The sequence below is a fragment of the Coccinella septempunctata genome, chromosome 7 (genome assembly GCF_907165205.1).
Source record: "Coccinella septempunctata chromosome 7, icCocSept1.1, whole genome shotgun sequence".
In the NCBI taxonomy this organism is placed as follows: domain Eukaryota; kingdom Metazoa; phylum Arthropoda; class Insecta; order Coleoptera; family Coccinellidae; genus Coccinella; species Coccinella septempunctata.
The window spans coordinates 28,482,591-28,494,457 of record NC_058195.1 but is presented as its reverse complement, the minus strand read 5'-3'; the positions used below and the strand labels follow the sequence as shown (position 1 = coordinate 28,494,457).

The 11,867-nt window shown below is 39.4% G+C and overlaps 1 protein-coding gene across 1 annotated transcript; it reads right to left on the bottom strand.

Annotated features, from left to right (window-relative positions):
- Nucleotides 1-327: 327 nt before the first annotated feature.
- Nucleotides 328-4,289, bottom strand: LOC123317708. Its single transcript, XM_044904316.1, has 5 exons — nt 4,212-4,289; nt 3,364-4,163; nt 2,731-2,959; nt 815-1,530; nt 328-436 (listed from the first exon to the last, which is right to left on the bottom strand). Exons 1-5 carry the CDS (start codon nt 4,287-4,289, stop codon nt 328-330), a joined length of 1,932 nt encoding a protein of 643 aa, XP_044760251.1.
- Nucleotides 4,290-11,867: the final 7,578 nt, after the last annotated feature.

The window sequence follows — 11,867 nt, the reverse complement described above, 5'->3', positions numbered from 1 at the left end:
AGGAAAGTTAGGTACAACTTGGACGGCTATTTTGTGTGATGACGATATGTTAGGAAACGTCCAAGTTATTTTAGGGAGAGATTTTCTCAGTGCAAATGAGGCACTTGTTAGTTATGAGGGGGAGCCGTCCGTTATGATGTGGGGTAGGAGATTCGAATTTTTGAATAAAAAGGATATAGAAAGCGAATTATGTGCGGAAGATGAAGATAGTAAGGGATTTACCGGAACGATTCAATACAATACAATACAATATCCTCTTTATTTCATAGTATGTAACCATACAGCATAGATACATAAGAGAAACAGTGTCAAGTGTCATGCGCATAGTTAAACCAAAAAATCAGACAAAGAATATGGTTCCAATTCTATTACAAAATCTCTCACTTTTTCCTTGAACAGTTTGAAATTATTCAATCTCTTCATATCATCAGGTAATCTATTAAAAATCTTAATACACATATAAGAGGGATGCTTTTCGGTTAACGATAATCTATGTATGGGATAATGTAAATTTAACGATCTTATAGGGTAGTGACTTCTAGTCGTGTGGGCTGAGAAAATCTCCCTATTTTTGAAAAAGAAAATTAAGCACTCCACTAAATATATACCATATACTGTAAGCAATCTGTTTTTTCTAAATACCCCTCTGCATGACTGATTAAATTTCATTTTGAACATATATCTTATAATCCTTTTTTGCACAATAAACAGTCTTTCTACTTCACAGCATGATCCCCAAAAAATGACGCCATAGCGAAGCAAGGATTCAAAATTCGCGAAATATACTATTTTCAAGTTCTGAACACTCAAATACTCTGAAAGAGTCCTGAGACCATATCCAACCCTGCAGAGCTTTGACTCCAAGTGATCTATTTGATAAGACCACCTCAGATGCCCATCCAGAAATACACCCAGAAACTTGACAGCATCCTTAATTTCCACCTCATTTCCATCGACGCAAAGACCACCTTGTCTAGCTTTATTCGATCTGCTAGTGCTGAACAAAACAGCTGATGTCTTACTGTGATTCATTACTAGCTTGTTCTTTTCAAACCACATTTTTATTTGTTGAAATATAAATTCCAATTTAGATTCTATGTCCTCAAAATCTACACCACTAACTATCACGTTAGTGTCATCAACAAATGAGGTTAACCAGTTCAGGATCTCCTCATTCAAATCACAAATATCAATCAGGAAAATTAAAAATAAAAGTGGCCCCAGGACACTGCCCTGAGGAACCCCATAATCTGACTGAACTATGTCAGATCTAACTTCTCTGCCATTTCTAACGATAGAGACCCGTTGTAATCGTCCAGAAAGATAAGAGGCAATCCACTTCTTCGCATTGCCCCTGACTCCCAATCTTTCCAGCTTCTCCAATAAGAACGGCCTGAATAAGCAATCATATGCGCTCGCCAGATCTATAAACAGACCGAGACCAAGCTTATCTTCCTCAATTATCTTCAGTACCCTCTCGGTAAATTGATACAACGCGGTCTGAACTGAACGTCCCTCCAAAAAACCATGCTGGGAAGCGTTAAAGACCTTACAATCGTTCAAGAACTTCAATACTCTATTACACATAACATGCTCAAAAATTTTTGAGAAACTGGACAAAATACTTATTGGTCTATAACTCTCAAAAGAATCTATGTCTCCTTTTTTGTATATAGGCTTTATTAATGCTAATTTCAAATGATTAGGAAATATTCCATGTTTTAATGAGTTATTAATTATTTGTGAAATGACTACTTTTATCTCATGGACACATTTTTTCATTATATTAACAGGGATTCCATCATCACCACAACAGTTTTTGTTTTTAATTTTGGTTGAAATTATTTGTTCTATTTCATTAGGAGTTGTTGGTTCCAGATTCATGGCTATTGAGGTCATAGGCAATTTGCATGAGAAAGGCACATGATTCAAAACGTTCATCAAGTTTGGAACCTTTTTTATGAGAAATTTATTATATTCCTCAGCAACATATTTGGGATCTTCGTTAACAAAAGATTCGGTTCTAGTTTTTTTACCTATTATATCATTGCAGATAGACCACATTGATTTACTTTTATTATCTGAGAGTTGAATTTTCTCATTGTAATAATCGGCTCTAGCCGCTTTAAGAAGTTTATCATAATTAATTTTTTCCTGTTTGTATGCATTATTAAAGGAACTATCACAAGATTTCAGAGTTAGTAAAATATCTAATCGAGCCTTACTTTGTCGAACAGAATCGTTGTTATAATAATTAATAGTTTTTCTCTTCATATTTCTAAATGCTTTCAAAGGAAAACATTTTTCGAACAAACGCAAGAAAATATTGACAAAATTATTCCATTGCAAGTCAACTTCTGATTCCTCTGTTAAGAATACTGTATCCCAGTTCACCTGCAAAAGATCACTCCGTAGCATTTCTATAGCATCATCAGTGTATATTCTACGATAAGTTATATTTTTAATATGGTTTTCCATCACAGAGAAACCTATTTTTTGCCCAAAGTGATCCGAAACAGCTGTCCTGAGTACTTCAGATTGAACATCAAAATTAACAAATATATTATCCAGGCAACTCCTGGTGCGCTCCGTAATCCTTGTTGGTTCAAGAATTGAGGGAAATATTTGAAAAAGATTCATTAAGGTTAGGAAATCCGACCTTCTCGTTGTGTTCATCAACAGATCCACGTTGAAATCCCCAGCCAGTATCACATACTTGTTCTCACTTACAGCCACTCTTAGCACTTTTTCTAGTTGAGCAATGAACACATCAAAATCACTGGTCGCACTGCAAGGTCTGTACACTGATAGGAGAATGAAACTTTTGCCACCCAAACACATTTCAGCTGCTGCACACTCTATTTGTCCAATTATCGAGAGATCTTCCAATTTTCTTCTCCTTTTGCTGTTAACGTCTTGATGAATATAGATGGCTGTTCCACCGTGCTTACCTTTCGGTCTGCAAACGAACGATACAAGATTGTAATCATTTAACTTATTTATCAACTCATCTTCACTTTTCCAATGTTCCGTTACACAGACTGCCTTACAATCGGGTTGAGTTGAAAGGAAGTGTTGGAGGGTATCAACACTGTTTCCTATTGATTGTAGATTTTGATGTATTACTTCGTAAGTTCTTTTAATGTTATGTTTCAAATTCTTTGATGTTACTTTGCTTTTCTCGAAATGCTGTTGGTTCCCTATAAAAAATTATCTGCAGGACAATTCTTCTTATAGACTTGCATGTTAAAGCGTTTTATGATTATATTCACAGGCCAAAATTCCGGATCGTAAACTTCATCTTTTTTTGAAAAGGGTACCTTCACTAGGAAACTCTTGAGACTGCTTCTTTTCTTCTCAAACGTTAGCTCTTTAACTTCCACCACCTCATCCTTGAAATTTGTTTTTTCCTTGATATAATTCTCTATCATGGGTTCGGTGACGTGATCCTTTACACGGCTAATAAAAAACCACGCTTGCCTCTCCTGCCCAACAAAAGAGTTTTCGTTATCATTCACTTCGCAGGTTCCAAATCTTAAAGATCTGTATTTTCTCTTTCTTTTGTTGTTCACGTTGATCCACTTCTCATTACTCTCGCTGTTAGATTTTCCCTCAGATTTCTCATCAGCAAAGCGATTTGTGGTTGGATTTGATTTGTCAACTCCTTCCTTCACCTTGTCATATTTACCTAGGTCGATGACTTCATTCATTTTCTTTCGTTGCGCATGTTCCAGCTGCTGCATTTTACCTACTGAATTTTGAACTAAAAATCCCTCCTCTTTCTGATGACTTCTGATTTTATTGTTTGCTGTTCTGGTAGATCTTTCCACCTCTTGCCTGTCATCTCCCTGCGCCTTGTTTAGATTTTTTTCAAGTTGTTTTATCTTATCTGCTTGAGATAAGATTTCCTTTTCCATAACAGAGATTTTGTATTTCAACAATGAATTATTTTCATTCATTAAAATATTTTTATCCTCCAACTCTCTAATTATCTTCATCATAAGCTCAATTTGGGTAGTCTTTTCAGTTATCTCGAACTTACTTGTTGACTGTTTGATGTTTGTTCCATCAGAGTTCTCATTCGAAACTTCGTCATTTGCGACTTCACCGACTTTGTTATTGTCGGCACAGCAAACAATGACCGAATCACTCACCATTTTCACCTGTTTAAGTTTTGTAGTGCAACTCGGGTGAAATACCCTCGCACATACTTGGCATTTAACCGCTTTCACAACACCTCTACGGCAACAACCGCAGATCGTCTCTCCAACAACCTTCTCGCTCGACATCTCGCTCGATGTCGATTCAAGTCAACGGAAACTTCAGGGAAGTTGTTCGTAGGAAAACCGGATTTGAGAGGAACGCAGGAAAAATTGTATTGGAGGATAAGTCGTACACGGAAGATAATGTCAAAAGTGACACAAATGGGGAACGGTTAAGGAAACCAAAGGAAAATGTGGAAATTAGGACACAGTTTAAGGAGTCCGGTACGCAGACGGAAAATTTCGAGGGTATAAAGCCAAAGGTGAAATTATTTAAGGATGCTAGTGCCCAAGTGGGAGCTAAGGGTAAAACGGAAAATGAACAGAATAACAAGGGAATCGTTGACGGAACTGATAGGACAGTCGGTACAGGAACAGGTGGTTGGGCCTTGCCAGCTGGTTCCGTGGTAGGAATTGCGGAAGGAATTCAAGAGAATTTAGGAATTCGTAGTGAAGAAGTCAAGAGGAGACCAGAACAGGACTTAGAAAAAATACTTCCAAATAAAAATATTAGGAATGTTAGTAACGGAGCGAGAAATACGGAAATGGCTGGGAAGCACATTGGGTACCTACGGGAGAAGGGATCAAGGAATAGCGAACGCGTGCCAAGGACGGTCGCGACGGAGGAATGCCAGTCGACAGAATCAATTGATAAGGTAGAACAGATGATCGACGTAGGTCAGGAGCGGAACTGGGAAACGGATGTATTAATAGAGAATGGGGTAACAATACCTGCCCGTTCGGAAGCGTTAGTAAGGGCTAAGTTAGTGGGAAATATTGAAGGGGCAGTTATGGTATGTGAGTCCATACCCTTGGGAAACGAAAATATTCTCGTGGCAAATTGTTTGATGGAGAACACGCAGAAAATATGGATTCGGGTTGTCAATGTATCGCGCAGCGAAGTAAGACTGGTGAAAAGACAAAAGATCGCCAAAGCGGTCTCCGGCGAAGTCGTAGATAGGGGTCAGGAAAGTTACGAAATCGGAAGAATTGATCTGGAACGTGGAGATTGGAACGAAATTGGTTTTAGTGTAGATCACTTAGAGGGAAATATTCGGGAAAAATTGAAAAAATTGATACAGGAATATCAGGATTTATTTTTAGAGGAAGATGAAAAAATGACTAGTACGACGAAGGTGAAACATTCCATTACATTGGAACCTGGAGCGCAACCTGTTTGTAAAGCACCGTATAGAATTCCTTATCATCAGCGGGAAGTACTAAGAAAAGAAATTGATAGATTATTGGAGGCGGGGGTGATTCGGCCCTCTTTTAGTCCATGGTCTGCTCCGGTGGTACTTATTACCAAACGGTTGCCTAATGGGGAAGATAAAATACGAATGTGTATTGATTACAGGGGACTCAACAGCGTGACGAAAACAGAATATTACCCCTTACCTAACATCTCGGACTTAATTCAGGGATATAGTGCAGGAAATAAGACACTATTTTCGGTGATTGATGTGGCGGAAGCATATCACCAGATTGATATGGAGGAGAAAGATATTCCACTGACTGGGTTCAGTACCTTCCAGGGACATTTCGAATATCTAAAGATGCCTTTCGGATTGAAGAACGCGCCCTCGACCTTTCAACGTTTTATGAATTTGACATTAGCAGGATTGACCGGACAATCTTGCATGGTTTATTTGGACGACATAATTATTTTTAATTCGGATGGGGAAGAGGATCATATTGAAAAGTTAAGGGGTGTTTTCGATCGACTTCGTGAAGCCAATGTTAAACTCAAACCAAAAAAGTGCAAATTTATGATGAAGGAAGTTAAATATTTGGGTCATATAATTACACAAGAGGGGGTGCTTCCGGATCCGGAGAAAATCGAGGCGATACAAAATTTTCCTATACCCAAAAATGTAAGAGGAGTTCGTTCTTTCCTGGGAAAAGTTAACTGGTATAGAAGGTTCATCCCTAATGCAGATGACTTAGCAACCCCGTTAACAAATTTAACAAAGAAAGAGGTGAAATTTGAAATAACTGCGGAAGTATTGGAGTCAATAAGAAAGTTGAAGTCGATATTGACTTCAGATAAAGTTTTAGTTTATCCGGATTTTAGCCAACCTTTTATTGTGGCTACGGACGCGTCAGGACTAGGGGTTGGGGCTGTATTGAGCCAAGTGCGAGAAGGTTATGAGCGACCTATAGCATATGCGAGTAGGAGTTTTAAGAAAGCCGAGTTAAATTATTCGACAACAGAAAAGGAATTGTTGGGGGTTGTTTTCGGAGTAAAAACGTTTAGGTGCTATCTTTATGGGAAGAAATTTACTGTCGTGACGGATCACCGCCCGTTGAAATGGTTGCTTAGTCTGAAGGATCCAGGATCTAGACTCGCTAGATGGGCCATGTCCCTAGCCGATTATGACTTTACCGTAATACATCGAAAAGGGAGGCTTCACGGGAACGCCGACGCACTGAGTAGGAAATACAATAGGGAAGACCACTTTATTGATATGGAGTTCGAGGAGTTTCAGGAATATAGGAAGGTTCATCAAGTACCTGAAATGTCTACATTATGTTCGAAAAAGGGAAATATTTTTACAGCACCGGAGTCATGGGCTCTAGCCCATTGTGTGTCAGAGGATTTAGCTATGGGAGCAGGGATAGCATTGCAGTTCAAAAATATATATGGATCAGTAGACAAATTACGTCAGCAAGGAAAAATAGTGGGGGAAACGGCGGAACTAAATTTGCCAGAAAGGAATATTTATTATTTGGTAACGAAAGTTAATTATTTTGATGAACCGGTGTATAGGGGTATGTGGAATGCTTTGAGGAGTTTGAGAGCATGTTGCGAGAAAAATCGGGATAGTGTATTAGCCATGCCCAGGATAGGGTGTGGGCTAGATAAATTAGATTGGGAAAGGGTTCTAGAAATGATTAAATTCATATTCCATGACTTGGACATTAAAATTGTAATTTACGAATTGGAGTCGGCACTGGTATCTTTAGTGGAAATTAACGAACAGGGTTTAGACGGGATGGAACCGGAATGGGATAGAGAAAGTTTAAAAGGCGCGCAGAAGAAGGATCCCTACTGCAAGACAATTATTGAGACGATACAGGCTGGTGGGGAATCTACGGAACCCTATTATCTATCTAGGGATGGGGTACTATATTTTTGTGAAGACGGAAACGATAAATTAGTGGTGCCCCGGGTGTATGTACCAAAAGTACTACATGATTTTCACGATTCGCTAATGGCAGGACATCCTGGCCAACAGAAGACTCTCGCCAGTTTAAAACGAAGGTTTTACTGGCCGAAAATGCGGACGGACGTTATCAAGTATTGTACCAGCTGCGATGCTTGTAATAGAAGGAAGACGTCGCCTCACCAGAAGAAAGCGCCACTGCAAAGGTTCACTTCAACGACCGAACCCTGGGGATTGACATCGATGGATATTGTAGGGCCATTAGTAACATCTTTTAATGGGAACCGTTATATTCTTACCTTCCAGGATTACTTTACGAAGTATGTAGAGGCAATACCAGTACCGGATCAGAAGGCGGATACAATAGCTCGAGCTTTTGTGGAAAATGTCATCGTTCGACATGGCGCCCCGCAGAAATTATTAACTGATAGGGGGACAAATTTTATGTCAAGTTTATTTAAGGAAGTATGCGGCATTTTAGGGATACGAAAAATTCAAACTTCGAGTTACGCACCTACTTCTAATGGACAAATCGAGAGGATGCATAGGGTATTAAAGGATATGTTATCACATTACATAAGCAGGGATCAAAGGGATTGGGATAGTTGGATACCATTCGTTTTAATGGCATATCGGGGAAATGTTCATTCCACCACGGGTTATAGTCCATTCTTCCTCCTTCATGGGAGAGAACAAGTACTGCCGATTGATAGTTTTATAAAATCGGACAGGGTCAGATACGATTATGACGAAAATTACGCTTCGGAATTAAAGGAAAGATTAAGAAGAGTTTATACGGAGGTATTTGAAAACGGAAGAAGCTAAGACGACAAGAGTGAATAAATTCAACGAACGAACGTCGGATCCGCAGTTCGAAGTAGGAGACATGGTATATGTGAGGGATATGAGTTCAAAAAGGGGGTTATCACAAAAATTAGTAAAGAGTTGGATCGGTCCATATAGAATAACCGAAAAAATAGGCCCCGTTACTTGTAAAGTACGGAAATGTAAGGGAAGAGATGAACAAATTAGAGAGATATGGAAGAAGCGTATAACGCGAACGTACGTTAATAACGTCATGCGGTAATGGAATAACGTCTTGCGCTATCTGGCTCAGATTTTAGTCGTATGGAAGATACGAATTTACGTTATTAGCGTAAGCAACAGATGATCGGTAAATGTCAAAGTTTGTTGTCGATAGGTTATGCATTTTGGGTTGATTTTATGCTGTTTTTGTGAATAATGTGCGTTTATATGGATGCATATCTACAGGAATTTTTGTTTGTGGAGGTGGATTGAACTGTATTGAAAAATACCTGTTCACAGTGATGCTTTCATGATTTTGAAAAAGACATGGACCTTTAAGTGGCCACTATAGTTACTAAGAAAAAATTGGAATATCATCTGGAGGATATGTAGAGATAACGTAGAATTATTTGTGTACTGCTTTACTGCCATTAACCTATAAGCCAATGTCCAATCTAGATGTTTCTACTTTTATGAGTCTTAATAAAAAAATCTCGAATTGAACCCTTTTATTTCCTATTGAAAACAAGTTACATAGTTCTTAATCAAAAATATAGGATTGAAATAGGTACTCAGAATTAAACACTAGGATGAAAATTTCTATTTTCATTCGACTTTTCCTTTCATGTGACCCATTAATTGAAGATATACACTTTTACATTTGGTTATCAGATTATTCTTGAGGAACTCATTTAGTCTCTTCTGCTCTTATAAAAAATTCGATTCAATGTCGATTAAGAGGCCCCTTTTTCATAACATAACCTACTTCTGTCAAAACAAACGGAAAAATAGTAATGCGCAAGGCAAGAAAACAACGTAAATTACGATAACGTTCAACGTTATCCACCCGTAAATTACGGCATGCGGTAACGTTAATACCGCCCGCTATTCTGAAAATGGAAATACGCATGCGTCGTAACGTTATTAGCGCTTGACGTTATTACCGCATGACGTTAAGAATGCTTCCATATCTCTCTATTGTTCATGTAAATAGGTTAAAACCCTATATTAATAGGATATCGGAGGGGATAAGAGAACGGACATTAAAGAGACAGGGAGAAATTTATAGCGACTCCGACGAGACGGAACTCGTAGAGGAGGTAGAGGAAACAGAAAGGGCTCGCCCCCTAATGCTTCCATGGTGGGGGGGTGGGGCCGGATTCGGACGAGGAAGAAATGATTTTTGAGGAGGAGGAAATAGGGGGGACGGATGAAGAGGTTGAACATGAGGAACCAGCGCCGGTTTTACGGAGATCCACTAGGATCAGACGCCCTCCCAACCGGTTGTCTTATGATTAAGATGAAAGTTAATGTTTTGCATATGCCCGCACGGAGTGGTTTAGATACCACTGGGGTGTGACGCCCCCACGGTCCGAGTCGTAAGCCATAGAGTCCGTTTTTTAGGGGTCTATGGCTTGGCATCTCAATTTTTTTTTACTGTTTCTCTCCTTTTTCTTTCGCTACCTCTCCAAAAGGGGGGGTTCCTCAATATTGGGGGGTCCCATTTATTTGGCTTACTTTTGGGGAAATCTCATTATCGACGTCGTCTATCCTATGGGTCTTGTTGTCCTTTTACCCTTCTCGCTGCTGGCGAGAAGCAAATCGTAGCAGTTGTCCTTTCGCATGACTTTGAGGCATAGAACGACGTTCATCATTATCTTTTGCTCGTACTGTCTGATCGAACGACGGAATCCTTGTTCCATCGTACGTAACTTTGCTTGTTTTCTGGTGTCTCTCCATTTTCTGCCTTCTAGGTTGTTATTTGTTATTAATAGTTTTAATTTTTAATTTTTAATAGTTATTAATAGTTTTTTTCGTTCCGGTTACTCGGGGCAAGTGCGAATTGGTAGTAGAGAGACCTCAAATTGTGGATGGTAAGAGGGGGCAGAAGATAATGATGTAGACGTTAGGGGGAGTAGTTGCTATATGCTAGGAAGTGAGGAACTCCCGGAGAGAAAGAGAGAATTAGTTAGAAAACGTGATTAGTATGGTAGTATGAGTCCGAAAGAAAGAGGGGAGGAAGATGTATTTTGGGCAGAGCAGGGTAGTGTAAAGAAATGATAAGTAGTTAGCTGCATGACATATATAAGGTCAACATGATAAATTATAGAGATATAACGGTAAGTAGTAACGGGGGGAATACCGATTTAGGGTTGAGACGGGAAAAATGAAGTTTAATGTCGATAGGCCCGGAATTATTGTAGGGTAATGTCAAGGGTGAGTGAAAAAAAAAATATGTAACAATTTTTTTTTTTGCTTAGACGAGAAAATGGGTAAGAAAGAAAAGCCTGGTGGTCGTCGATACGACGGGCGAACACAGGGTGTAAGTTAGGGTGGCATGTTCTTCTAATTATTTTATGTTCACTGATTTGTTGATATGAGAATGTGATATAGTATGGAAACTAATGTAATTTTATACAGGAACCACAATCCAGGGGTAATCAATTGAGCGACGATGAAGCTGATCCTAGCTTATGGAATAGCCTTTTTTTGGGTAGTGTGCGTGAAAAGTCAAGTGGCTCGGGCGTTGATAGCGTATGACTGTACGGACAAAAATACGGAAATAACGGTGGTGTCGATTCGGGACGTGGCGGAGTGTCCGAAGGTGGAGTCGGCATATAAAAATGAACAGGTCAAGGTACAAGTGTTACAGAAGGACGAGGTAAAATTACGTCACGTGTGGACTTGCTGTGTCGAAATAACGCGGGTAATTACGCATTGCGGAATGCATAGCCATAGTTCGATCGTGGCTGGGGGTGTATCGAACTATATATATAGACTAGTAGCGGAAGAATGTCGGGCCGTACATCGGTATAGAACGCTGAAGCTGTATCACCAAGAGATAGGGGAAATAAACATGAATGGGACTACATCGGCGTCTATCACAATAGGGGGCATGGTGAAGACCGACGGGACTTGTAAAGGAACCACATATCAAGAAAATGGGCAAACATGGCAGGACGTCATTATAACTGCGTCAGTGAAGATAAGGGTCTCTGACTATGAAGCTAGGGTGAAAATAGATGAGAACGAAATAAGTCTTTTGGGGGGCGTTACATGCCCATATTTGAAGGGGTACTGTTTTGACACAACCTTAGGTGAAGTAACCTGGGAAAATGAACCATTGTCTACTTGTGAAGAGGCGCTAAGCTTACTCTACCATGGTCAAGCTGATTTAGTTTCCAATCGAATCACCAGCGAACAGATTCTGGTCATAGAAGATAGTACTGAAGTATTCGCTGTAACATTAATTAAAAAGGTGGTAATATGTCAGATAGAGATTTGCCAAACAGAACATTCTAGAATTTTGGTTTGGAGAGAGGCCCAAAGAGATCGACTTCGACCCAAAATGAATATCCTACCTCACAAAGCTGACTTGATGGCATACGTAAATAGTAAATTTTTATACGTG

Coding starts and splice junctions, on each gene's coding strand:
- LOC123317708 (XM_044904316.1), bottom strand. CDS start 4,289: ATGTCGAGCGAGAAGGTTGTTGGAGAGACGATCTGCGGTTGTTGCCGT. Junction 2,960..3,363: donor GTGGAAGTTAAAGAGCTAAC/GTTTGAGAAGAA, acceptor GTTCGTTTGCAG/ACCGAAAGGTAAGCACGGTG. Junction 437..814: donor GGTCTCAGGACTCTTTCAGA/GTATTTGAGTGT, acceptor GATTTTTAATAG/ATTACCTGATGATATGAAGA.